This window comes from Lissotriton vulgaris, chromosome 10, assembly GCF_964263255.1.
Source record: "Lissotriton vulgaris chromosome 10, aLisVul1.2, whole genome shotgun sequence".
Lineage (NCBI taxonomy): Eukaryota > Metazoa > Chordata > Amphibia > Caudata > Salamandridae > Lissotriton > Lissotriton vulgaris.
This window is the reverse complement of record NC_141698.1, coordinates 998,029,016-998,056,141: the sequence shown is the minus strand read 5'-3', so window position 1 is coordinate 998,056,141 and position 27,126 is coordinate 998,029,016. Positions and strand designations below refer to the sequence as shown.

At 44.2% G+C, this 27,126-nt stretch overlaps 1 protein-coding gene across 1 annotated transcript; it reads left to right on the top strand.

Annotated features, from left to right (window-relative positions):
- Positions 1–1,550: 1,550 nt before the first annotated feature.
- Positions 1,551–26,372, top strand: RPS4X (ribosomal protein S4 X-linked). Its single transcript, XM_086942005.1, has 7 exons — positions 1,551–1,628; positions 3,507–3,584; positions 3,867–4,047; positions 20,077–20,174; positions 22,062–22,233; positions 24,673–24,830; positions 26,208–26,372. Exons 1-7 carry the CDS (start codon positions 1,626–1,628, stop codon positions 26,307–26,309), a joined length of 792 nt encoding a protein of 263 aa, XP_086798131.1. The 5' UTR covers positions 1,551–1,625; the 3' UTR covers positions 26,310–26,372.
- Positions 26,373–27,126: the final 754 nt, after the last annotated feature.

Genomic DNA, 27,126 nt, shown 5'->3' with positions numbered 1-27,126 from the left:
CTCTCACGAAGGAAGGGTGTCAAAAGGGGAGCACTCGGCAGGCAGTGGGCACAGGCTTGAATAACGCGTGTCAGGCAATCCGTGAGGTACACGGAAATGTAAACAATGGGTCGTCGCGCAGACGCCCGCCTGCCGGCAAATGCGTAAGGAGAGCGGCGCGCGACTGAAACGCGCGACCGCTCTCGTCCCCAGTCCCACTCCACCAGAGACAAGGGCACGGAAAGCGCCCGAGCCGAAAGAGAGGCGACACCGCGCTCTCCTAACAACAACGGCGAACAAATAAGCCGAAATACACGGAGCTAGCGTAGCAGCAGGAGACTGAAACAAACGCACGCTGCAAGCAGGCAAACACAATAAGCGCGCACAATGCAGACACAATGCAAACAATGCAAAAAGCACAAGAAGCATTTAAGAAGGAAAAATGACTTAACTGGCTGCGAAGCAGCAAAGAAAGATGAAGTCTTGCCCTCTATGGTTCTTTATATACGGTTATGCTCTCTATGGTTATCTAAGTGCTCATGGGAGTTGTAGTTTTTCGTTTCTTTACTGTGTTCCTATTGGCTGCTGTTTGTAGTAAAGAAATCGAGAAAGCATAATCTGAGCCTCCTGTCCTGCCATAGAATTGCTCAATCCAGTTGTCTATTCTTCCTATTGAAATCAAAACTGGCTGTTTTTATTATTTTTATTGAACAGTATTTGTATAGCACCGTAGTTTACGTGATGTGTACTTTAAATACATAAAGACACTTTACTTTTTTATCTCATGAAAGTCTTTTCGTATTTATTATAGGTTGGCTGCTTTGTTTATTTCTTATTTAAATCATTGCATTTTTAAATTGTTTGTATTTTATATTTGTGTTTTTATGGTTTGTCTCAAAACGAATATTTTTTTTTTACTTTGAACTTGAACTTTGTGTTAAATAGCAAATGTTCAAAACGTTCCTTGAATGAGACTTCTTGTACTATTGTTTATCCCCGAGCTATATGGAGTTCTGACCAATGTTAGTGGCGCGGTTTGCTTTAAAATGCATGCTTTTCATAATATTTAGCCACATTCAATATAAAGTGTTTTTTAAAACATACTGGCCCAGTGTGCTTTAAAATACACCGTTTCCACAAAAATGTTGCATACAAGTCTTTGTAGGCCGTCTTTCAGCCATATCAGTTCTGACTAGGGTTACTGGGGGTGGGGGCGTAGCACAACAGTGAATGCCCAGGTTCAAGCTCCTCTAAACAACAACAACATGTATTTGAATTTTTGCCTGCAGCAATAATGTTTGCCCAATTTTCAGCTCAGGATGCATTCTCTTAAATTACTGACTTATTGGAAAGGTTGAAATCACCACACATTCAATGTCCCGGGAAAGCAAAATTGTTATTATGTTTTCTTTTATTTTAAATATTAAACACCCCGGTTCATTAGTTTGTACTCCATTAGACATATTGAGTGCGTTTGACAAGTTGCATTCACGTTCAACTTAACAGTTCAGTCCTCCACCACCAGAGGTCGATGTTTGCAAACACCGCTTGCCTTTCTCGTCTGTCCTTTCCGGCTTGCCGTAGGCCGGGGAGCGTTATCAGCAGCGTACCGGAAGGAGGGGGCCCTTTTCCCTGTAGACGCAGCCATGGTGAGAAGGATACGTCGCGTTTGTGCTTTGAAACGCTGTTTTAATCTAAGTCCATCCTGTCCTTGGAGCGACGCAGATTGTGTTTTGACCGGCCGGGGCTGACGAGAGAAAGTAGTGGAGTCCCCCGCCGCCGATCTATGTGCAATATTTGGTCGGAGAGGGACGTTAGAGTCCGAACTTTGGAGGGCAGTGCTCGGGTGCTATTGGGACCAGTACGGATCGAGACCGGTTATGGGTTATCCTCCGCCGCCTTCTCCTCCGTCAGGCGTGGTTGTCGCCTGCTTGCTCGCAATGTGCATGCCCCAGGGTAGTGAACCGCCCCAAAATTGCGAGGGACGTACTTGCCACTGATGTGCCGAAGAGCATGGGTTCAAGCGGCTCATAGCCAGTATGTAGGAAGCGACAGCAGTTTGTTCCGGTGCATGTGAGTGAGTGACAAATGCAGAAAGCCCAGTGTGCCATTGCAGCTTCTGATTATTATTTTCCTCGTTTGGGAATTGCAGTTTCGCTTTGATAAACGCGCCAGAGTGCAAGGGTATAAAACTAGTTGCCTTTTCACACCAGGCACGGGTCAACTTGAAAATGACTTAACCAATCGTGCTGGCCTCTTCACACCTACATTGTCCGTCTTGGGTCCAACCCAGGTTGGACACAACGGAAGTGAGTTCGTATAAGTGCAATACTCTGGTTTCTCGTGGCATCCTCCCATTCAAAACACGAGGCATTTTGGAGTACTTAAGAGCGTACTTCTGTAACACTCCTTTTTACTAACTTTTGCATGGCGTATGGAGTTGTCCTCCAAGCGTTTAACTGCAGGATGACGATTCAAGTAGTAGAACTACAGAAAAGAGCACGCCATGCCGTCTTTGCACTCGTTAGAGACTTTTCGGAGCTGATTCAGAAATGCATATAAGAGCACGTGAAACAGCACCACTTTACCAAAATGACTGAGATCAAATCTGGAACAGCAACAGTGATACGTATAATTGAAAGGGCAGACGTTTTTTTGTATAGAACACCCTGGCTGACCCTCTTTAGTCTTGCGTTCTCAATTCTAAACATTGACTTGATGTTTTGTGCATGTGATGCCCTTTTTGTCTCTCCACTCACTCAAAACAATACTGACCTGTTTGGAATAGCTTGTTGTAAATAGGCGATGAACGGCGTGGCACTTACGAGGATGCTGCATATTGTGGAACCTTGTGGCAGGTGACATTGAGTAGTTTTCTAATGGTCCTATTAGGCAAAAGCATGACCGTGTCCCGTTTATTGTACCTGCCTTTGAAAGGTATCGTGTTCTCGTACTTCCAAGACACAGTATTTCAAGTTACTAATGTAGACCCTTGCTATACTTTAACATATGCAAATTGCAGCATCCTACCTGTTAGAAAGGTGTGCAAGAGAAAAGGGAAAAAAATATGATGGCACTTAAGCCCACTGGCTTACAACATAATTAATTCAAGTTAATTTTCCACATAAGTGTTTCTTCGCTATAAAACCAGGGCATGGATCTGCATGTGTGAGAACCACTTTGGCCCTATGTCCGAATAATTGTTAAAAGCTAATACCTCTAGGTGTATTTGCTGGCTTGAGAATGCTTTCCATTGAAGATCAATGCATGTAGTCTTTTTGTGTAGCTGAGGTTATTCTGATCGGTCGTCTCGTTGAAAACATTTGTCTGTTTTGGAATAAATGCAATTTTAGCATTCGAATTCTGACTGATGCAGTTTTTCTCGAAGATGCATGCTTGCAACAAATGTGTTCGCCCTTTCTTGGTTAATTGTTGCTAATTATGATTTTTAACCATTATCAAACTTGCAGACGATTTTAAAGCTGACTTGTAATACAGGTTACCTTTAACGCACCTGTTTCTTTCAGGCTCGAGGACCCAAGAAGCATTTGAAGCGCGTGGCCGCTCCTAAGCACTGGATGCTCGATAAACTGACGGGTGTTTTTGTAAGTAACTCGTTGTTTTATGCAGTTTTACTTATAGATTAACATACTGTTTTTTCAAGCGCGGCATTCTGCCATGGTTCTTTTAGAAGACACACATTTAGCCACATGCAGTCACACAAACAGCTTATTGTACTTGATGAATGTGCCTGAACCACTTCAACAATATCAGCAAAAAGACTGCTTTCCAATATAAGTTTCATGTCTGCCTACGCTATATTAACATATTTGTTGCGTTTTTAAAGTACCGGCCCTGTGTAGTTAATCGTATTTTTTCTTTTTAAGGCTCCCCGTCCGTCAACTGGTCCCCACAAATTAAGGGAGTGCCTGCCCTTGATTATCTTTCTCAGGAACCGACTGAAGTATGCCTTAACTGGAGATGAAGTCAAAAAGATTTGCATGCAGCGGTTCATCCGGATTGACGGGAAGGTCCGAACTGACATCACTTACCCAGCTGGGTTTATGGGTGAGTGTGAACTTCACTGTTAAAATCCACTGAAATACAAAAGTAGCTAGCTCATAGGCGACTCGACAGTAAAATTGGTTCTGGGCTTAGGATGTATAGTGGTCGCCTTCTATCCTGACTCCTTAGCCATTAACATTGCATTGCAGCTGACAATTATTGCAAAAACAAACTATTTATCCACAATGAGATTTATCATCATTCCACTTTATCATCACTTCTCTATACCATTTCAATCAATCATTTATATAGCGCAGCGGATCACCCGTGAGGGTCTCAAGGTGCTGGAGAGGCTGGCTGCTGAGCGATGGTTTAATTTAAACATCCAGATCTTGAGGTCTTTTCTGAATTGCTGGATCAAAGGTTCAGTCCTGAGGTGTAGGGGGAGGTTGTTCCAAGCCTTGGCTGCTAGGTGCAAGAAGAACGTCCACTGCTGTGTTTGGAGGATCCCTGGGGGGTCTGCATGATCATGGGTGTTTTGTCGGGTGGTGGAAAGTCGGGAGTTTGATGTATTCACCTCCTGTGTGGGGTAGTGCTTGTATGCATAGGTCAGCGTCTTGAACTGGTGTCTCTTCGGGATCGGGAGTCTTTGTAGGTTTCTGGGGTGGGGTGTGATGTGGGTCCTTCGGGGGAGGCAGAGTCTTCCCTCTGAGTTAGGTTTTGTCTATAGTCGTCTCTTCAAGAGGTGAGCCGTGGTTCCTTCGTAGTGTGTTCCCATAGTCCAGTCTGTTGGTGACAAGGGCTTGGGTGATGGTCCTTCTGGTGTTGACTCGGAGCCATCTGAAGATCTTTTGGAGCATACTTGGGGTGTGGTAGCAGGTGGACACTGTGGTGACCTGTTTCTGTCTAGGATTATGCCACCGTTGCAGGCATGTTCTGTTGGGGTGAGCCAACATGCGTCTTACCATGGTGAGGTGTTCCCAAAGAGGACTTCTGTCTTGTCTGTAAGTTTAAGACAGTTGTCCTTCATCCAGTCAGCGACGTTTCTCAAACATCTGTTGCAGTTGGCTCGGTGGTGGAGGGGTCTGTTGATAGGGAGGGTTTCGGGGTAAGGTTGGAGGCAGTTACTGTGTGTGATCACAAAAACATGCTAATACACAATCTGAACATAATGCTACCATGGGATGTCCCCTCTTGCTGTGGAGTTCGCAGGTGAGCATCTTATCTAACACTGCTAGGCACACTGGGTTGTCTTTTAGGCCTTATGCTTTGTTTACTTAGCAAATTGGATGCATTTTATAAAGTACAATGTTGCCAGCAGTTATTTTCGATGGCGTGAGGTTGGCTAATCTATAAGGCTTAGTTTAGACTGGTAATTGGCGCAGTTAGTAGGAATTAGCAACACACAGCAGGCTAAATGTTAATAACAGCAATCCTAGATGGATGGACGTACAACCAGAAAAATTCCTGAAAACATCTACAATGTGGGGGATGTACCAGCTGAATTCTGAATGGCCGATATTCCAGCCACTGAAGTTTTTCTCATTTTGAGGGCTTGTATTTGAAGCTACCAGTAGTTTTAAATAAATATGTAAATCGTTTAATGGTCTGATTTTGTACACCTCTAGCCTTTTGGCAAAGGGGGGAGAAATGGGGGTGTGCTTGGGAAGGGCTGCATAGCGTTCTTGTAGCAAAGTTTAAGGCCATGTCTAGTGAGGTAAAAAAAATGAGGGAGGCCCACTGGTAGCTTTATCTTAATGCAGTTTAGTGCAAACAAGTGAGTTATTGATGCTTTGGCTGTTGGGAATGTGGTGAAAGGACAGGCAGCTATGTGTATTTGTAAAGCACACTATAGCCTGCAAGGGTATCCTTACTCTGAGCAGATGTGTGTGTGCGGAGCCCTGCCTATGGTAGGTTGGTTAGTAAAAAAAGGCAGATCTTCAGCTTCTTGCAGAGTTTAAGATAAAAGGAGAAGGCTCTGATGTGGAGTGGGAGCATTTGCACGCTCAAGGAGTGATGAAAGAGAATGCCAGTACTCCTGATCTGTTAATGCATGAGCTGTGTGTGAGTGGAGGTGTCTTGGTGGTTGATGGAAGGAGATGCGACTGTTCAGGTAGGTGGGAGCCTAAGTTGGGTAGTGCCTTGAATGTATTTGAGGAGTTTGAAGTGAGCATGTTTGCGCATCTGGAGCCAGTGGAGCTCCCTGAGGTGTGGTGTGATGAGTTCTGTGTGTGAGGGGGAGGATGAGTCTGGTTGCAGAGTTCTGAGTGGTTTGTAGCCTTCTAGTGACTGTCTTTGTGATCCTGGCCTAGAGGATGTGCCTGTAATTAAACTTGGTGACTAGAGCGAGTGGCCCTTCTAGTTTTACTTGGCAGCGATTTGAAGATCTCACTCCTTATCTCCAGGGTGTGGAAGTAGAATGCAGTAATGGCATTGACTGGTGTGTTGTTGTTCAGTTTGCTGTTGGTGATTATTCCAAGGTTCCTGGTGTGGGTGCTGGGCGTGGGCCTGAGTTCTACTGGACACCTTTTGGGATCCTATTGTGAGTTGATCTCGCTGAAGAGAACAACTCCAGTCTTGTTGTGTAGAGCTTGGTGTTGGCTTTTATCCAGTTAACGTCTTCAGTTTTGCAGACCATGAGCATGTTTGTAGTTTTGGGAGACTTGTCCGAGAGGGAGAGATTTTGATGCATGTCATAGTTGTAGCGGAGAATGTTGATGTGTGTGGGTGACGTACATCAGAGGGATCATGTATTAAAAAGGTTGGGGCTGAACGATAAACTTTGAGGCACTCAGTAGATTTTGTGGCTTTCTGGAAACTAAGGTGCCAGGATGACAGCTCATGTTCTATCTATTAAGAAGGAGCCGATTCAGCAGAGTGTCGATCCTTGGATGGCCATGGTGTGAGACTAATAAATGCTGCAGAGTTCTGAGAGACTAAGGGCTGCTGTGTCTATGCCAAGGTTCATATAGATATCTGTGGCGGCTAGAAGTGTTTCTGTACTGTGATTCATAAATTCAATACTTGGTATCGTGTGTCTGATGACAAGTTAATGGGAAACAATAGGCACACATAAAAGAATGAGCTTCGTTTTGGAAGAGGTTAGATTGAATGCTCACAGTGCGATGCCGTGATTCGTAGTTGTGTTGGTCTGTTTTGCATGAGCGCAGGAGGGGTGGGAGTTTCCAAATAAAGATTTGTTAGCATAGAGTATTTAAAAGTTAAGATGTCGCCTATGAGAATGGTGTGTAGCGCAACTAGGCGTGACCCAGACACAAACCCTGAGAGATTACTGCTAGAGCAGTGGTTGGAGTTTGAAGAATTCAAGAAGACTTCAGGAAAGCCAGAATTCGAAGGGAAGCACATAATTGTGACCATGTACTGGTTGAAATGTGGTAAAATGTCGTGTAAGGATGTATGATAGTTGCTTGTGATGGGCTGTGGTAACAGATGATTGTGAGAAGGTGGCCTAATATGCAGTGCTCACTATTCTAGTGAACACTATGTATCAGTCCAGCAACCCTTATTGATGATTGGTTGTAAGTCAACCTTATAGACCAGCTATCCTAGTAGCGTGGATACGAGCAGTCTAAGGCTAAAGACTCGAGAGGGCGTGTTAAGCCAGCTGTTTACCACACATATACCCCTTGAACACCAAGTGAAAGGACACCACACAAGTGTTATGAAAATAAACAAGTTATTTATTAACCCCTTCCATGCTAATGACAAGGTCAGCTCGTCATGGGTGTTACCTGCGCTGTGCTTATGACGAGCTGACCTTGTCATGAACAATGGGAAAAAATGAGAGCCAGCACCCAGCGGGAAAACCCTTAGCAGCCAAGGTGTTAAGATTCACAACAGCCCTGTACTCTTTGAGGACAGGGTACTAAGCACAAAACAAAACTCTTACGAAAATACTTAAGTTAGCACAGTATATACAAATGCCCGAGGGGCACAGAAAACCATATACTCTGAAAGTGGAATGCGAAATTACTAGCAGGTAAGTACAGTACTAATAGGCTTTGGAATCGCTAGATCTTGACTATAGAATCTTCAGATTACTTCTAGGAGACCCAGGGGACTCGGGTGCAGAGTGTGCACTCTCACGCGTGATGCGGGACAAAGTCTATGGTAGCTAGTGAAGACAAAGTTAGTGTTCTCGGGCGAACCCGACCTGGTAGGAGGAAAACGAAAGTGGATTCTGACCCTTGGATAGTGAGGCTATGCTGGGGCACCGAAATGCCGAAGTTACCTAGCCCAGGGGCTGCAGCTGCATAGGTCTCAAAAGACGTCGGGAATCCTCGTAGGCGGACCAGGAGCCTGGAAGAAAGAAGTTGCTGGCAGGCGACCAGTGAAGAAAGTTCGGTGGATCCAAGCCTGGATCGATGGAAGATGACACCTGAAAGCAGAGGGGACCAAGTTCGAGACTACTAGCCAGTAGTCAGTGGGCACCAGGAGGGCACCGGATGGTAGCCACCTCGACTAGGTGAGTGGGTGACGCTGTGCTCGAAGATCTCACGGACCAGGAGGCGTTGTCGGTGACCAGGAAGGAGGAGCGAGCTGTCCCACGAAGATTGAAGCTGTCGGCGTCGCTGGACCCAGGATTGGGCAACAAAGCCTTGGCAAATTCAAGCCCACGCGGTGGACCTAAAATGGCGTCTGGAGTGGACCAGGAGGGTCCGGGGTGCCTCTCTTGAAGAAGGAAGCAAGGGCCAGTCTGGAGCAACCAGACCAGCAGCAGTGATGTCGTCGGGCGTCGTGTAGAAGGCCACAAGCCAGCTGGCTAGTAGCCACACAGCGCGGTGAGCACGCAAAAGCAGAAGGGCCCCACACAGATCGTGGAGATGCTGGAGGGCTGATCTTCGGTGCTGGAGCTGCTCAGGGTTGGGGCTTCTCGGACCCCAAAGCACTCACCAGTGGAAGACTCGGTGGGCTTGTTACAAAGAAGTCGTGCAGTCTTGGCGATCGTCGGTCCCTCGAGGTCTCGTCGCACTCACGGTTCTCAGCTTTGCTGTAGAGGTCAGAGGTGCCAGGGAAGCTGGGTCTCGTCGAGCTGGGTCGTCGGATTAGTGAAAAAGGACTTGCAGCAGACCGCAGTGTTCTTAGGATGGTGCCCGCTTGATGCAGGGTGACTAATCCTTAGCCACAAGGGAGAATCTTGAAGAAGAAATCTTGAAGTCCTTTCGAAGAAAGTCGTGTCTTGATTCCAAAGATGATCTAATTTGAACAGGGGGCCCGCTCCCATCTTTATACTAAAAAAGGGGGCTGACCCGGTGACTAGGTCCTGCCTATGGGTGGGACTAGGAGGGGGGTGGTTACACCCCTCTGCCATGCCGGACTTCCCCAGGCCAGAGGCTGGTGTGCCCCTGGAACTGGTTCAGACCGGCCTATGCGTAGTGAGCACCGGGGTGCCACTCAGCAGTCACCTTCCTGAAAAGCCCTGCCTACCCAGGATACACAAAACCATGTCTGGGACGGTGCTAGCACCGCCCCTGACAGGAAACCCTTTGTCCAGGCTCCCCTCGCTGGAAGGACTCCCAGCTACAGGGGGTCAGACTCGTGTCTGTGGTGGCAGCATCCATTTTGTGGAGCTGAGGCTTTAGTTAACTTTAACCGGGGTTCACAGTTACATACATGTCGTGTCCCTCTAGAAGGGTGGAATGCTAACCCCGTCGCCAGAATTGGCGAGGGGTTAGTATTCCAATTCGTATGACACCTTACTCGACATGTTTTGATAAAGCAATACCAAAGTTAGCATTTAACCGCGAGGATTATAATGCACTTAAGAGTATATGGTATGCAATATCATGGAACAGCTATTAGGACTTGGTTCCGCCAGCTGCAGACAGGCTCAGCTCATGCCAGAGCACCATCTCACACGATTCCAAGCACTCTGCCTTCAGGATTGTCAAGGCCTGCCATAGGAGTGACTGATAGGAATCTGTGTGTCCATTTTAGGGTTAGGTATAGGTGTACTACACCTACAGCAAAGGGTGATTACACGACTTTGCCCCAGCTGTCATGCAGCCAGTTGTGTCAAATTTAGGAGGCCAGCCAGGGGTGGCATAATACATGCTGCAGCCCCTGTCAGCCCTGGGTACACCTATGCCCTGAGTTACAGGGTCTGATAAGGTGGCCCAGTACCAATTGGTAAATGCACCTAGGGTACATGTTGTAATTTAGAGAGAGAACAGCCAGGCTGTGGGTCTGATTAGCAGGCCCACAGCCAGAGAAAGTCGTAAACCAGTGAAACAAAAGCAAAAAATCTGGGTGATCATAGGATTGCAGACCCTACTCTCCTACAATGATTGCCTGTGAGTCCTACTCAAAGAGGTGTGCTTAAATGATTGAGGAAACATGATTAGGAAAGTTGTTCAAAGACAGATACTGAATAAGATCTTTTTAAGCTTTTTTTTTTTAATCAAGTTTGTGATCTGGGTGGAAAGGGGGAGTTGAGATGTTGAAGAGGGAGGGCTCTTATGGATTTTTTTTTTATTTAATTTTTTTTATTAAGAGGAATTACTTGTGCAGATTTGAAGCACAGAGTAGGTGCCAGATGCAGGGTAGTACTCGAAAAGAGAAGCCAGAGGAGAACTTAAGAGAAGAGTCTGTGAACTGAAAAAATCAGATGCTGTGCAAGACGATTGGATATTTTATTTTAGGGATGAGCTGTGTTTATGAAATTGGGAAGCAAGTATGATCCAGCCTTGTGACAGTTGAGATGAGTTTGTAGTGAGGGACTGGAGCTCACTTAGTTTAATTGTCTTCGCAAACCCCAACTTACGTTTAATAACCTATCTTTCTAGTGGAAGCTGAACCAGACTGAGTCTTATTCATTGCATTTTGGGCTAACCTATCCCAAGGGCCCAATCTAGTTGATGCTATCCTGGCTAATTACTATATTCAGACGGTAGACAGGAAGGGGGCCTGGCGATTGGTTTTTAAATCGCAGTTTAAATGTTTGATAGACTCAGGCTTCAATTTACAATCCTGTGAAACACTTCATTCTAAACTTATTACCTTCCTTATATCTTACCAGTTGCCAGTTTTGCTTATATTTATTCTCCATTTCTGATGTTTCTTTTTATAACGTATTAATGCCTTTACTTATCTTGATGTATACTTTTGCTTGTTATTTTCTTTGTCTTATTTTGTAAGCTTATTTCATATTCTTTCAATAAAGTTTCTCTGAACTTTCGACTTATTACCTTGGCCACCTGCTCATTTGGGGGCCTGCTGATTTATAGACCCCAGGTCCTAGACCAAAGTTTCTCAAGGAACTTAAACTCCTTTTAGAGCCGTTCCTAGCGGATAATCAGTTGAATGTTCTGGGTGACTATAATTTTTATCTAGAAGAGACCGACAACCTAGATAGTAGCTCCCTCTTAAAGTTGCTTGCTAATCTTGGTCTGTTGCAACTAGTATCTGCTCCCACTCAAAAGGCGGGCCACACTCTGGAAGGAATTTTCACCAATGATACTAGTTAGTTATCAAAAAACGATCCCTATCTGCTGGTCCAACCATAGCACAGTTGCCTTTGATCTCCTATCCCCCTCAGCATCTAGTAATAGAACTAAACACCCTCTGGACACACACTCCACTACTTTAAATAGTATACCCTGTGTAATAAAAGAGGATTCTGATGGTGGGGCAGAGGCCTTTGCGACATGGCTGGAAACCGCAGCAAATAAAGTGGACCCCTTGAAGGCAAATATCCGTAAAAAGCGCTCGCCATCTGCTCCCTGGTACAATGAGACTTGGGATGCTCAAACACGCTTGCCACTGTTCTGAGGGGGCCTGGAGGACAAGTAGAAGATCAAGAAAGAATTCTATATAAAATAAGAATTAAGGAATACAAACTAGCTTTAATGAAAGAAAAGTCTAAATATTGCACCCATAAAATTGACAATTCATCTTCCGCGAAAGAACTTTTTAGGCTAGTACACCTGCTTTTTCGGCCTCTCGAACTATAGCGGAGCCAGAGACTTCACAAGCATTTGGTGTAACCAGCAAGCAATCTTTTTCCACTCTAAAATCAAGGATACTTACACAGGTTTCGACCCTGACCTTATGTTGCCCAGCCACTCAGTGGCCTCCAGCTGACCCACTAAAACGGAACAAGGGATGGCATCTGATTCTACCCTAGAGACCAAAGGTCTCTCCGTCTTTACTCTCTCGCCCAAGCTGGCTGTACAATATCTCATGAAAACCTATTCAGGATCACCTCTAGAAGCATGCCCTCCAGCAGTTCTTCATATGGCGGGCAACATTACAGCCGATCCACTTTGATTGGATCACATTATTCATTAGTTTACAATCGATCAGTCACTTGTAAAGCGCGCTACTTACCCGTTAAGGTCTCAAGGCGGGGGGGGGGGGCGCTACTGCTCGAAGAGCCAGGTGTTGAGTCTTCTGAAGGAGAGTAGGTCTTGGGTCTGCTGTAGGTGGGTAGGGAGGGTGTTCCAGGTCTTGGCGGCGAGGTAGAAGGATCTGCTGCCGGAGGTTGTTCGTTGGGGACAGCGGCGAGGGCGAGGCTGGCGGGCGGGTGGGGGTGTAGAATCAGTCTGCTGTTTAGGTAGGCAGGTCCGGCGTTGTGGAGTGCTTTGTGTGCGTGGGTGAGTAGTTTGAAGGTGATCCTCTTGTCGACAGGGAGCCAGTGTAGGTCTCTCATAGGGGTTGATGTGGCGGGGGACATTGACGATCAGTCGGGCGGAGGCGTTTAGGATGCGTTTTATCCAGATCGATCCTCTTAGTTGGAAGCAAGCTATCAGGCGTCTTCTAAAAAAAAATATATATTATATTATTTTTTATATATATTTATCCTGCACCTGGATCATAAGGATGCTTAAAATCTTTCCTTTCATCCAGCGGCTGGCATGTAAGCAAATGGCTCTTGCCCTTGTAATGTCCAGACATGACTACTGTAACTTGCTATACCTGGATTCGAACAAAAACACGCAGTATAAACTCCAGGTGGTGCAGTATGCATTGGCGAGACTTTTTTTTGGACATTCCCATAAGGTAGTTCGCTGGGAAGGGACTAGAAACCTGACACTGGCTCCCTATTAAGTGCATTGGCTTTAAATCACTCTGCATGGTACACAAGTCGCTTTATCTTCCATATCCAACAAGATTAAAAAACAAAGTTCAGTTGGCGTTAATCTCCAACTGTGGCTCGCAGTACCGAAAACCCCAAAAAAGAAATGAAGCGATAGAGCATTTTCAACGGCTGCAAGCAAACTCTGGAACTCCCTTCCACTTAATATAAGGGCCAACCCTCAGCTCAGGTAGCGAGGAGAGGAGTGATGGTTAAAGTTGTGTACCTCTGGTGTTTGTCCTGCTATGGCGCCCCAGACCGCCAAGCACAACCCATTTGACACTGGGTAGCAAGGGAGAGTAGTCGCAGGTATCTCCAGGGAGGTGGAATTGTAATTGTTTTAATGTAGTGCTTACCACACCTGACGAGGCGTTGGAGTGTTTTTGGGTGAGCAGCAAATTACCCTAGAACCCAAAATAGATTAGTATAGGGAAATATAAGTTACTTTGAGCACCGGACATGTGTCTGTTAGTTAGATTTAACTGCTTCCATGCTCATGACGGAGCCGCTCAGTCATGAGCCTCGGTTGGGCTGTGCGCATGACGGAGCGGTTCCGTCCTGGCCCGCTCAGCGCGAATTCCGCGCCTGCGCTGGACGTTCCATTGAGCGGCGGCGCCATTACGGAACCGCTCCGTTATGAGCACAGCTCAACCGAGGCTCGTGACGGAGCGGCTCCGTCACGAGCATCCGAGCGCCGCTCGGCCCCCGTCCCCATCCTAGCGCTGCGGCGGAATTGCCGCCGCAGCGAAGGGGTTAATAGGTTGGAAGAGGAAAAATTCTATAAAGTGTTATTTAAGAGATCATAGTAGTAAAAGGTTTGCGGTGAGTCCAAGGAGGAAGAAGCCTAGGAAGTTATTAGGAGCTAGTAGTGCAGTGATGTTTGGGATGAGTGGCAGAAGAGAATATATTGAGGGGGTATATGATGAGGCAGTAGTGCACTGCAGAGTTGAAGGTTTATTTTTGTGCAGTTGGAGGGAGTAATGTTGTTAATATGACGAGATCCTAACTATATATAAATTTGTTAAGCAGAGCTATAAGAATATAGATTTTTAAACTATTAGTATATATTTGTACAAAATTGACCTATCTAGATACATATAAACAAAATATACATGTTTAACATATACAGACAGATGCTGTACATTTGTTCTGAGTATTGTGGTCATGTAGAGAGAGCCAACTCTTGAGTAGTCTTCTGAAGATTATTATATTTCTTATATAGCGCCAGAATCAACCCCCGAAGGGGTATCTCCGCGCTTGCCTTGGGAACCCGTCATGGTTTTTCCCTGTGAGATAGCCCCTACAGGGCATCCCCAAGGTGAAAGCCAGGCATCCCGCCGCGGGGGGCCGTTGTGGAGATTAAGCAAGCTTAATGCCCAGAGTTGCAGAGTGTGAACCCATGATTAGGTCAGGCACCGAAGCGAGAATTATCGAGTCCGTGGACATTTGAGCTCAACACCCTGCCGCGTCGGGAATCGAACCCTGGTCCCGGGTCTGACCTCTGCTTTAGGGTCTGCCTGCTCTAACCAGTGAGCCACACTTCTCCACAAGATAAGATAGTTATTCATGGATCTTATGTTTGGGGGTAATGAATTCCATAGATTGGCTGCTCAAATAGAGAGATGTACCACCCATATTTTTTTTTCTTGTATTCTGAGGTTTTAAGTGGAGGTTTCTTTGTATGTATTTGATTATTTTATTCCTGATAAAAAGTAGTCCAACGCCATGTATTTCTTTGTGTGATACAAAGCAGCTTGAGGGTGGATCGGGCAACTAGTTGGCAATGTAGGGCCCTCAAGGCAGGGTACATGTGGACTTGTGGCTTTACATGTCTGAGGTAGTCTGGCAGCAGAGTTCTGAATTTGTTGAGTCTTTTCATAGTTGATAAAGATGATCGTTGGTAGAGGCCAAAGGCGTAATCCAGTTTAGACCGTACAAGAGATTGTAGCTTGGACCTTGTGTGGAAGTCCTAGGTGGGGAGAAATGCGCCACAGAGTTTTCATATTTATGAAGCTTGATCATGCTAACTTATCCATTTGGACATTCATTAACAGTTTGTAGTCCATGGTAATTCCAAAGTTTCTGGGTGGTCCCAGATCTTCAGGCAATGTTGGGGCTCAGAGCCCAATCAACAAGTAGACAAAGTATTGTCTAGCCTAGTGCCCAGAGGGCAGCATAGTTCCGTTTAGTTGTGATTTGGACAGCGTGCTTCTAACATTTGGCATGACCTTGCACTGGTGGACATCTTGTGGCACTAGAATTAATTGAGGTCTAGAGAGTAGGGTGGATGATGACTTTTTGTAAGGAAATGCTGCTTTTGTATGGTAACCCCCAAAGTTTTGGACTGATGCGGCTGGGTTTTCGACTCTTGAATGCACTGAGGCCTGCTAATCTTACTGCCAGTGCACTCGCCTTAGAATGTAATTGAATGGCTTGTACCCAGTTAGTATAAGCTAAATTACTTGTAGGTCCCATCCCTAATATGATGCCCACCGGAAAGTTAGAGGGTCACGCCAGGGACTCCAGCACTGATTGTGCCACCCTGTGTGCGACATAGGTAAAACATGGCTCCCAGTGTGCCACTGCAGACTTGAAGGGAAGTTTTAACTGCCTATTCGACTTTGCCAGTTAAAGCAATGACCAAGTCCAATCCTAAGGTAAGACCGTGTACTGCACACTAGATAGTGGAACATGTACTTTTACATTTCAAACAGTAAAAACACACAATTGCTGGTTTTACTGTGGAAAATGTCAGGTAGCCGCATTGACTAATGCAGGGTTAAAAGCGGACACCTCAACTGTGCTATCTTCTGACACAAGCTACTAAAGTTGGATCTAAGTTTTCAAACAGCTCATTACATTAAGCTAGTCTTGATGTCCAAGTCGAAACTAATGTGACTTGCTGCTTTGTGTAATTTTTACTAACTTGCCACTTTGTAGCCCAACGTCTGCTGTGCCTGTTCACATTTGCACATGGGGCTGTCCCCTGAGACAACTTTCTGCCCTCCTGGGGAGATCTGTAAATGTCTCCTGGGAAAGAACAGAATGGATGCCTGTGTTGGAGGGGTGGGGGTGGGGGCAGTTGAGGTGTTACCTTTCCTGTCCCGGAAGCCAATCGAGTGATGGGTCAAAAGGCGAGCTATGAAGTGGAAGCTGCCTTTGAAGGACCAGTGCGAACACTTGGGAGAGAGGCTGCTCTTTAGTTTAGGTAGAAATGTCCAATAGATGAGGGGATGCACACCCATTCTTTTTCATTTTGTGTTCGCAATTGATTCAGCCTTTGTAAAGTTCGCGTGCAGAACGGTTGTTCTGGCCTGCCCCTTTGCCATTTAGAAAGATCAACAAGTGAAGTGGAGCTACATTAAGCTCCATGAGCCGTTTGCACAGCGTCATGCCGCCCCTGGCGTGCATGTCAGTTTCTAAGGTATTTTAACCATTTTTCTGTAGTAATCCCGATTTTTGTTCTAGTTTTGTCACTTTTTTTAAGTTAGTTTCATTATCATGTTATTTTATCGAAATCCACGGAACAAATTCATATGCCAATTTTCAGTTTTCTTGTATTCAAACAGTGCCGATCCTGGCCTCTTGAAAGAATATGATTGATGCTGTGTTCATCACAGGCAGTTTTTATTTAAAATAAAACCCAATGCATTTCGGGAGCCTTTTGGGTAGATTAAATAAGGAAGGATATGGAAAGTAAGATGAAATATGTGTAATAACAAATGACTTAGAAAAAGCGTAACATTTATGAAATTCTGTGTACATGTACTTGCAAAACATTGGTGCTAATGGTAATTTTTTATCATTTGTAGTGACCCCCGAAGAAGGGCCCTATAAGGGCCCGAAATGCATTGGGTTTTATTTTAAATAAAAACTGCCTGTGATGAACACAGCATCAATCATATTCTTTCAAGAGGCCAGGATCGGCACTGTTTGAATACAAGAAAACTGAAAATTGGCATATGAATTTGTTCCGTGGATTTCGATAAAATAACATGATAATGAAACTAACTTAAAAAAAGTGACAAAACTAGAACAAAAATCGGGATTACTACAGAAAAATGGTTAAAATACCTTCGAAACTGACATGCACGCCAGGGGCGGCATGACGCTGTGCAAACGGCTCATGGAGCTTAATGTAGCTCCACTTCACTTGTTGATCTTTCTAAATGGCAAAGGGGCAGGCCAGAACAACCGTTCTGCACGCGAACTTTACAAAGGCTGAATCAATTGCGAACACAAAATGAAAAAGAATGGGTGTGCATCCCCTCATCTATTGGACATTCATACTAAGGCCCCACCCTTAAGGAATGCACCCGCACTTAAAGATTTGATCAAGTAAAGAAAGATGAAAAAAGAACTCAAAAAAATCCACCTAACACATCGGAAGAACACTGTTCATCTCAAGCAGTATGGAACAAGCACGAAGTGATGTGAATACAGAACACAGAATTGAGACATTGCTTTTAATAAATGATTATTCACCATGCAACAAGAAAAGATATAGCGCTTAACTAAGGACATGCATCTTGGGACTTGCAGTTGGTAATGATGAAAAGGCACAAGGGGGGTGGGGATTAGTAACGTGCACGTGACTGGGAGGGAAATTCCTTTGGCAGTGTGATTTAAGAGGCAGGTGTTAACAGACAAGGGATCACAGCTTGGGGAGGAAAGGAGCGGACTGCAGCTTTTAAGCTTTATCACAGCAGGTATGGAATAGCGCTGCGTAGGAGACACGCTGTTTGACTTAACAAGCATATAAAAGTGAACGAGTAACTCTGCTGCTTTAACACCATGAAAATATTTGAAGATGATAAAAATATGCCTGTTTTACAAGTTTTAAACCTGCACATTAGCGGTAATATGGTAGTCAGCACGGGTTGAGAGAGGGATGTTTCACAGATAACAGGAGGGCTGGGGGAAGGGCACAGGAAAGTAAGACGTAGTGATTGGGACCACCTGGGAAGTGCAACAAGAGATATAGGAATGGAGAGCCACTGTGGGTGACGGTTACAATCCAAGGAAGGGAGCCTTTTGGGTAGATTAAATAAGGAAGGATATGCAAAGTAAGATGAAATATGTGTAATAACAAATGACTTAGAAAAAGCGTAACATTTATGAAATTCTGTATACATGTACTTGCAAAACATTGGTGCTAATGGTAATTTTTTATCATTTGTAGTGACCCCCGAAGAAGGGCCCTATAAGGGCCCGAAATGCATTGGGTTTTATTTTAAATAAAAACTGCCTGTGATGAACACAGCATCAATCATATTCTTTCAAGAGGCCAGGATCGGCACTGTTTGAATACAAGAAAACTGAAAATTGGCATATGAATTTGTTCCGTGGATTTCGATAAAATAACATGATAATGAAACTAACTTAAAAAAAGTGACAAAACTAGAACAAAAATCGGGATTACTACAGAAAAATGGTTAAAATACCTTCGAAACTGACATGCACGCCAGGGGCGGCATGACGCTGTGCAAACGGCTCATGGAGCTTAATGTAGCTCCACTTCACTTGTTGATCTTTAGTTTAGGTAGACAGGCTGGCCCTCTGGGCAGAGAGGGGAAACCCGTTGTCAAACTTTTTTTTTTTTTTCAGGGGCATGTTACCCCCACCTCAGGGTTGGTCTGGGAGTTGTATATGTCAAGTGTGGTTCTACTTTCATGATTGAGTAGGCAGAATAGATCCTTCTTTGGTAGCTAGATGCCACACTTCACAGGAAGTAGTCCTCAGCAGGGAAGCAACCTGGTAGCCCGTTTGCTAGTGACCGCAACCTCCCATGAGGGCATTTACTGGGCACAAAAAAGGGTACCCCTGGCTTGGCGGACTAGAGTGTAGGACCAAGGGACTGCCATGCTACACGAAGAAAGGCTGCACCCATGTGGACTGTGGCTGCACCCATGTGGACTGTTCCTGGTGGCTAGCAAAGGAAGAATGGCTGTCCCTGCTGTGTGCTGTTCGTGGAGATTGACTTGTGAGCTCAGCCGAAGCAAGAGACTGCAGGGGGTTATTTGGCTGACCTCCTGTTCTCAGCACAGGGCCACAACAGCTGAAGAAGCTTGCTGGGGCGAGTTGGTATCCCCGAATCGCTGCTCCTGCTGCTCACCAGTTGCTCCAGAGTCTGCTAAACCTTGAGTTGTCGGAGTGCATCTAGGTCGCCCAGAAGGCAAGTTGCAGCCAAAAAGAAAACCACTGTATGGGCTGCTGGACTCTTGCCAAGCTCGAGAGGACTTAAAGGGACGTGAACCCCTTTGGCCAGCATTACCTCACCAACCCCATGGACCGGGGAGTAACCCCAGGAAGACACCCTTCGACTGCAGTGCATCTTCAGCATTTTGTATCCCTTGCATCAGGACCGCTCCATAGAAGTCAATGGCAAGGAGCCACTGACTTTGGAACTGAACTGAAAGCTTCTTTTCTGGATGCTGTAACCGTTTCCGTGGACCTGCTGGGCCCCCTGGCTTGGGGCTCTGCCACAGCTGGTTGTCTAAAGTAACTCTTAAGTAGCCGCATTGATGCTTACCATCATTTTTCTTGAAAAGTTTCTAAGTGTCAAATTTGTTGAATTTACCAGTGCATATTCATGGTTAAGTAAAGTGTTTTCCTATACCTGGTAAATTCTATGTCTCTGGAACCCCACCCCCGGCGTCGTCTTGTTTTTTGTCAATTATATAAAATTCTAAACTAATTTTATAAATTGGTGTTGGATGTCTCCTGTATTTCTTTCAATCATTTTGGTGCTCTTTAGATGCTTTACACTTCATTTGTGTAAGCCAAAGTTACCCAGGGTTGAGCTTAGGGTTTAACAAATTAAACATGACTGGTCCCAAAGGGGTTGGTGGAGTATTGCATGGTGAGATCTCCCAACCACACCATTTACTACACCCCATTTCACCATAACTGTATAATGAAAATGGTTCAGAATCTCATTATTGTGTTATAGTTCAATGACATGCTTGCTCTCTTCCTTTCCCATTGCTTCTCAGATGTCATTAGTATAGAGAAGACTGGAGAGCACTTCCGTCTAGTGTATGACACCAAGGGGCGTTTCGCAGTTCACCGTATTACAGCTGAGGAAGCTAAGGTGAGTACAGTTGCTTATTGAAATGTAAAGTGCATACTCTACATTTTCCACCCCTTTTACTTCGTGTCTATGCTAACATTCCCTCAAATGTGTACGGTTTGTTCTGCTAGTCTTACTTGGTTCTCTTAAATGGGCTCTTAAATGTTTTTTTGTAATCCAGAACGGTAAGCCTCCTTTGAAACAACTACCCCTCTACACCATAGAAGATGAAAGTTCGTTCTTCCATTTAGGAAGATTTTCAAACCAGCGTTCATGATCTATTCTTATTGACCTTCCAACTTTACTTTGACTTCCGCCCTGTATCAGTTGAACTCTAAATATATCCTTGTTTCACATCAAGCCATATTTGAGTTCATACTTGGGATGGTAGATGATCAGAGGTTTAAGTTAGCTGATTGATACATATTGTCTGTCATGTGCTTTGATAGGTGTTCGGCATTTTAGCTGATTACAGGCTGTGCAAGCAGCCTTTAAACTGTGTAGTGGTTTGCTATAATGTGTTTCAATGCTGTGCATTTTTAAGGTCGGGGATAAAGGAAGCTTACTACAGGGGTGTTTTTTTTTTTTTACCAATTAGTTCGCAATGACGAATCTGAAATGTATGTGGAGTCTGGTGAAAGTGGTCTGGTTTGTGGGTGGAAATGTAATCTGCTGTAAAGTTATTTTCAGGTGCCATCAGTCACTGGTTTTATAATTGTGTGAGGTATTAGTGTGGAACGAAGCACTAAGGCTGGAGTCCTTGGCAGTCTGCTGGAATGTAGTGCGTTCAGTGTCTTGCCTTGTCTGCTTCCGAAATTGCTCGAAGAATAGCCCATTCAGATTCGAAAAGCCTCTAGGGCTACAAAACGTCTGCAGTTGGGATACAGCACCATAGTGAGAAGTGAGCTCTTTAAAGGTCTGGAGAACTTAATGGCTTCCCCAAACCTAATTATCTTCCGCCTGCTGTGCATGATCCTAGCGCTGTTTATGGTCATTGTTAGGTGTTTGTGATTGGTTGCAGTTCAGTACGGTTGTAGATGCTCACAGATTAGGTATTTATGGCGTGGAAAGAAACTCCAAGGAAGGGGCATGAGAGATATTGAGAAAAAAAAACCAATAGGAACTAGGAAAAGTCCAACAGAAAAGCAATTGAAAGACTGATCTTTCGAATCCTGCTTGTCGGCTTTGAAGCCCAGGGGTTGATTAAAACAAGATTCAACTGAGTAATAACCTCTGACGTCAGTTATTGCTGTGGCTGATATGCCAAGGCAGGCCAAAGTAGAGGCTAAGGGAAAGCATATGTCCTAGGGCAGTGCAGATGGACAGGAGACTGGTCGAAGGAAGAGACCGGTTTGTAGATGGAAAGCAATGGAAGTTACACTGAAACCTGTGGGTTTTGGAAAGACTAGGGAAGGAGAGGTGTGAGATTGCTATTTTCCATTGAAGCTCAGTAGATGCGTAGTTGGCTTTTCTTGTCGGGGTTAAACATCTCTCCATAGACAGACCAGGTTTATTTGGTAGCTGTCAAAGTGTGGTACTCCGCGACTTTGTGTGGAGTATTCTTGCTAGTATACGCTGTAGGTTTAGCCTAATGACTTTTCCCCGTGTTCTGTTTAGGCAGAAGCCTGAGACTTGTTTGCTCTACTAAGCAGAGTCGGGTGGATTTATTTGGATGGGGGCAAGCGTAGTTTATTATTTATTTGAACGTTTGTATCAAAGAAGGTGTATAGATTTCAGAACATAGTATTATTGAAAAGAAACATGTAACAGGGTTATTAGATTTTGAATCGAATTGAAATACTCCCATAGAAGAACAGACAAGTTGCCTAATGTGTTAAAAAAAATAAAACAAAGCGCATGTACTCAATACACTGTTTGTGGATGACCTTCAGTTGCTTTCATCCCCAGTACAAACTGTGCAAGGTGAGGAAGATATTTGTTGGGACCAAGGGAATCCCCCATCTGGTAACTCACGATGCCCGCACCATCCGCTACCCTGACCCTCTCATCAAGGTGAATGACACTGTGCAGATTGATTTGGAAACTGGCAAAGTCACAGACTTCATCAAGTTTGACACAGGTAAGGCTCGGTAGTCGCCTGCATTATTTTTCACATGCCTGCCTTTTCCGAGTGGGATGGTCTCTGTTGAAATGTATAAGCAGATGTGCACTGTCCGTTTATTGTAAATGCAGTGGTTTGTCTGCACTGTGCTCCCACCTCGTGTGTGTTGTGTGCCTTTGGGCTAGTGGAAAACGTTAGTTGGACAGGTGTATACTGATATTCATTGAGCTGCTTTTCTGGAGCCTACGAATACCAGTCCTATATATATTAATTTTGGCCTGCATAGAGGTAAAATAATACCCCCCTGCTAGTAGTCCTTTAGACACAGGTAGACTGCAGTCCTCTTTGGAAATAAACTAAGGACCTGAAGCAAACTTACCCCTCAGCTTAATTTGTTGTTCATGTTACTTTTACTTGGCTGGCCAGAAGACCTCACTGAATGAGGATATTATGTTTTTTTGTGTAAACCGTCTGCGAATGTTTTCCCGACATACAAGACTGTTTTCTTGCTAAGTAGTGCCAGCTATTATCCTATTTATGTGACCTACGCATCTACGATATTTTACTTGCTTCTTTCATCTTACTGAAGTCGGACTCTTGTCTGTCTTGTACCTTGTTCCACTTTCATGTCAGTGCTGTCCCCCTGTCCCCTCTAGCCCACCTTGTGCTTTGGTTCCCTCACACATTAACCTCTACTTTCCAGGCTGTCCTTTCTCGAGATTTACTCCCTCTTCATTCAGTGATGCCTTTGCCCGCCCCCTCTCCTCTTCCATTCCCCCCCCCCCCCCAACTCCTGCCTCTTGTGACTTGGCTCCTTTTCCACTCACAGAATAGAATGATAGGCGATGCAGTTTGTTGCTTTTCCATACAGCCGTGGGCCGCCTTAGTCGTCGCACAGAACCCTTGGAACCTTACCATTAAGTTAGGTTTGTTGGGAGACTCCTCCCCAGTCAACCTACTGTCCATTTTCCTCCAATAGGATGCAACTTATAATATTTCACCATTTTCCTTACACACTACCACTCTGAATCTCTCATTATGCAAGGTGCAGAGGTTTTATTCAGGTGTCTCAAATAATTGTTTCATTATGTTAAAAGCTATAATGGTAAATCTGTTACAAACGTTTTTATTTTATCGCGTTTTGTGGAAAATGCTTTTAGAAATCAGATCATCTCTGTATCTTGGTGTATTGGGCGTTAGTTCCATTTTACAAGACCCATTATTGTATTTTTATTTTGCATCAAACTTCTTGTGTCCTGTAGTGATTTGCGAGTGCATGTTGTGGTAGCAGCCTCAGAAGAGTGGGTGGTTTTGCAACAGAATCTGGGATCGACCATGAGGTGGGATCCGAACGTTCATCCCGTTGCTTTATTTAAAGAGAACATTTGGGACTGAGCATTCGTGGTAGGCATAGGCTGAACTCAAAACCACACTGCAAAGCAGATGTAACCGAACCTGATCGAGAACACTGGATGGGAAATGACCAGGAATAATTTTAAACCAAGTCGGTATGGCCAATGTGGCTAGATCTGTTAAATGCGCTTATAATTAGTTGAAAGGGAAAAGGTAGCAGTTGATGACTAGGTATTCAGGTGTTAAGTGTCAGACAAGTGGATCGAGGACTGAATCTTTTGCCTTTCTACCAGGCAAGACATTGACATTGGCAGTGGTATGTAGGCTACTTACATTTTGAGATGGTAAGGTTTGGATGTAATAGGATAAACTGGCAGTTCAATAGCCAGTAGACCTTATTGTCCCTAGTTAACATATAAAGTCAATCCATTATCCAAACCTAAAGGATAACGATTAACAATGAATTGGATTGGCTGAAGACAAAATATGCTAGATGCTTTATTTTTATGGAGGGAAAGCGGACTGTTCTGATCACTGGGAGACTATGCTCAAGAGTCGAACAAAATGACCACGGTCGTCATGGAACTGGTAGCTCCAAACAAGTCTCCCCTTGTACATGCTTTCTGTGCTCTATCCTGAAGAAAAGATCTTATGTCTCATATTAGCACATGCTATGAGCCTAAAAGACCGTAATAAACTACTGGCTTGCTCGGGCATCCACTGCAAGCGTTGGACATTTCACAGTATGAAGAGATTGAAATAAAAACGCAAGACCTCACTAGATGTCACTGATACAACAAGGACTAGTCTATAACAGTTGTTAAAAAATTACATCATGCCTCTGGCACGGCAATTTGGGACCAGATTTTATTTACGAACAAATGAAAATTGAGGTTTCCTTCACCTGGTAACTTGATTGAATTCAATAATTGATTACTTTGATGTATATCTGACTTTTAGCAGACCTCCTAGAAATTGTTCTAAATGTTACTTATTTTTAGTCTTCAGCACCAAAAATATAAAGTGTTAATTTAGTAATGTTCATTGGACCGCTTACACATGCAATACCGTGTTGGTATACAATAAATATTTTTTGTATTTTAGGTAACCTGTGTATGGTGATTGGTGGAGCTAACTTGGGGCGAATTGGCATCATCACCAACCGAGAGAGGCATCCTGGCTCATTCGATGTTGTTCACGTGAAGGATTCTAATGGCAATACCTTTGCCACCAGACTTTCAAACATTTTTGTGATCGGCAAGGTAAGTAAAAAGGAAATCCATAGTAGCTGCTTTGCTTGGGCCCTAATTCAGCAACTAAAAGTTAGTTCTATGAAATGCATGTGATGAGTAAATTTTCCCTGTGGACTTAAAAGTAAAGTATGCACTGCTGAATCTAATTAGTCCCCTTCCAAGTCTTTTGAGAACTTTCTCTTTGCTCAGATGGGTGATCGTAACACGTGAACCAACATCGCAACAAATTCTCCCTAGCCAGAAAATACATTTCTGCTGTGCAGTGACATTAACTCCACCATGGGCTACCGACATCCTTTATTTTTCTAATAATCCCCCACCCCCAAAATTTGTTTTTCTTACACAATCTGTGTCAAAAAAGGAATGCACGTTGAATACTGTACCTCTACTGCTATTTTCATTGTGTTCACCCAGATGTCTAGTTTCGTAGCAATTTAATGTTGTAGAAACTCGCATGGTAACAGATGTTTTATATCCAGCCCCATTAATAAAATGTGTAACTTGTACTGATTATACATTAAAAATCCTGCATCGTATTGCTGAAAAGTGGTATACATTAAAAATCCTGCATCGTATTGCTGAAAAGTGGTATAGATCTAAATGTTTCACTGTGGTGTTAGTCATCTATCCGTGGTACCTTCCTCCCTGTCCTTTAAACTACATTACATGATTGCACTGCATTCTGGTCAGACTGTCTTTTGGCAACTGAATTCTGGCGGCAGCTCAAGGAAAGTGTGGCCTTTCTCTATATCTTGGTAAAAGCTTGCCTTTTTAATTCTTGCCTAAGACCGTGCTCTATTGCGAGACCTTTTGTTAAGTTAAAGTGGGTTTAGAGACTGATATTGCTTATCATTGGTTGGCTTCATTGTCACTCAATTGCTTGCTTCTTATTATTCAGCTTCCGTAGTCTTTAGTTTTGCATTCTTTGAAGCATGCACTCATTTCTGTGACCTTTCATTGCTCACTTTTTCAGGTGCTACTTTTTTTCCAAGCATGCTTTGAGTGTACGTGTATTCCAGCAGTCTCCTTTGTGTGCTTCTCTGTCCCCTGTGTTCCAACCTCTGCATGCCTCCACCCCGCTTGCCCCTCCTGCCCACCCTTTATTATCCATTCGCTTGCCCTAGCCTCTGCTGCCCACCCTTCGTAGTAGGTCTGCCCGCCACTGCCCAACTCCGTTCTGTTTGGGTTAAGAAAGCTCTAGTCTGCTGCTTAGCAATATTGTGGTTCTTTCAGTCTATTTTTTTTATCTGTCGTTTGGTTGCTGGGGTAGCATTTGTGGGTTGATTGTGCTCTTCTCTGGTCTTGTATATTAAATGTGTCTTCAGGTAACTGCTGGAATGATATTACCTGATCTTTATATAACTTTGTTTTGAAATTGTGCTTTAGGGTAACAAGCCCTGGATCTCCCTCCCCCGTGGCAAGGGCATCCGTCTTACCATCGCTGAGGAAAGAGACAAGAGACTCCAAGCTAAGCAGACTAGCGGCTGAGCTGGATGGGAACTCTGGAGGAAAACAAGTTTGCAGTTGTAGAATAAAATCTTTAACAGTAAACCATGAAGATTCCATCATTTTCTGTGCTTGTCAACTTTTTAGTGTAAATAAAAATTGGTAATGTAAAACCCTACAGAAAGGCATAGGCCTTTTATTCAGCTAGGAAACTACGTCCTGAAAATGCCCTTAAGATTTTGTCTTCGTGAATATTTCACATTTGGTTATTGCATTGACTGGCGACGTGGAACACAGAACATAGGCGTAAGTAGCCTGTGAAACAGGCAATACAAAAACCCACAACCATGCAGAAATCGTACAACGATGGGCCATACCATTAGCAGAAATGCAGTACCTGAAGGGAAAAGAAGTGTGATGTTATAAAAGTTTGACTACTGAAGTGTCCAGGATGAAACTTCTCCTGTCCCAATAGAAAAGTAATATAACCATGCTGGAGTAGGCAAAGTTTGTGTCTGTAATGATAATGAGTCATGGAAGGTTCTAGTATAATCCATGTGAGGGCATCTTTACAGCATAAAGATGTGTGTTCACACAATTAGGAGGGAAACCTAATTTCCTTGTTCACATTCAACTTTTGAATTGCAGGTACCTGTAATCACTTGTTTTCAATTACTTTTCATATTTCGTTTTTCAATTAATTTCCAGATGTTGGTCTTTCTCCATAAAGTTCTTTTTATTAAGTATCCAATTCCATCACACTTAAAACAGACCCAGCCAACGCCTTTTATCCCTTATAGATCAGACAGTACTAGGACACACTGAAAAGCCCGGATTAAGTCCCTTATAACCTATACAA

Excerpts from the sequence above, each read along its gene's own strand:
- RPS4X (XM_086942005.1), top strand. Across the intron at positions 4,048-20,076 it reads TTACCCAGCTGGGTTTATGG|ATGTCATTAGTATAGAGAAG; the intron begins GTGAGTGTGAAC and ends ATTGCTTCTCAG. Across the intron at positions 22,234-24,672 it reads CTTCATCAAGTTTGACACAG|GTAACCTGTGTATGGTGATT; the intron begins GTAAGGCTCGGT and ends TTTGTATTTTAG.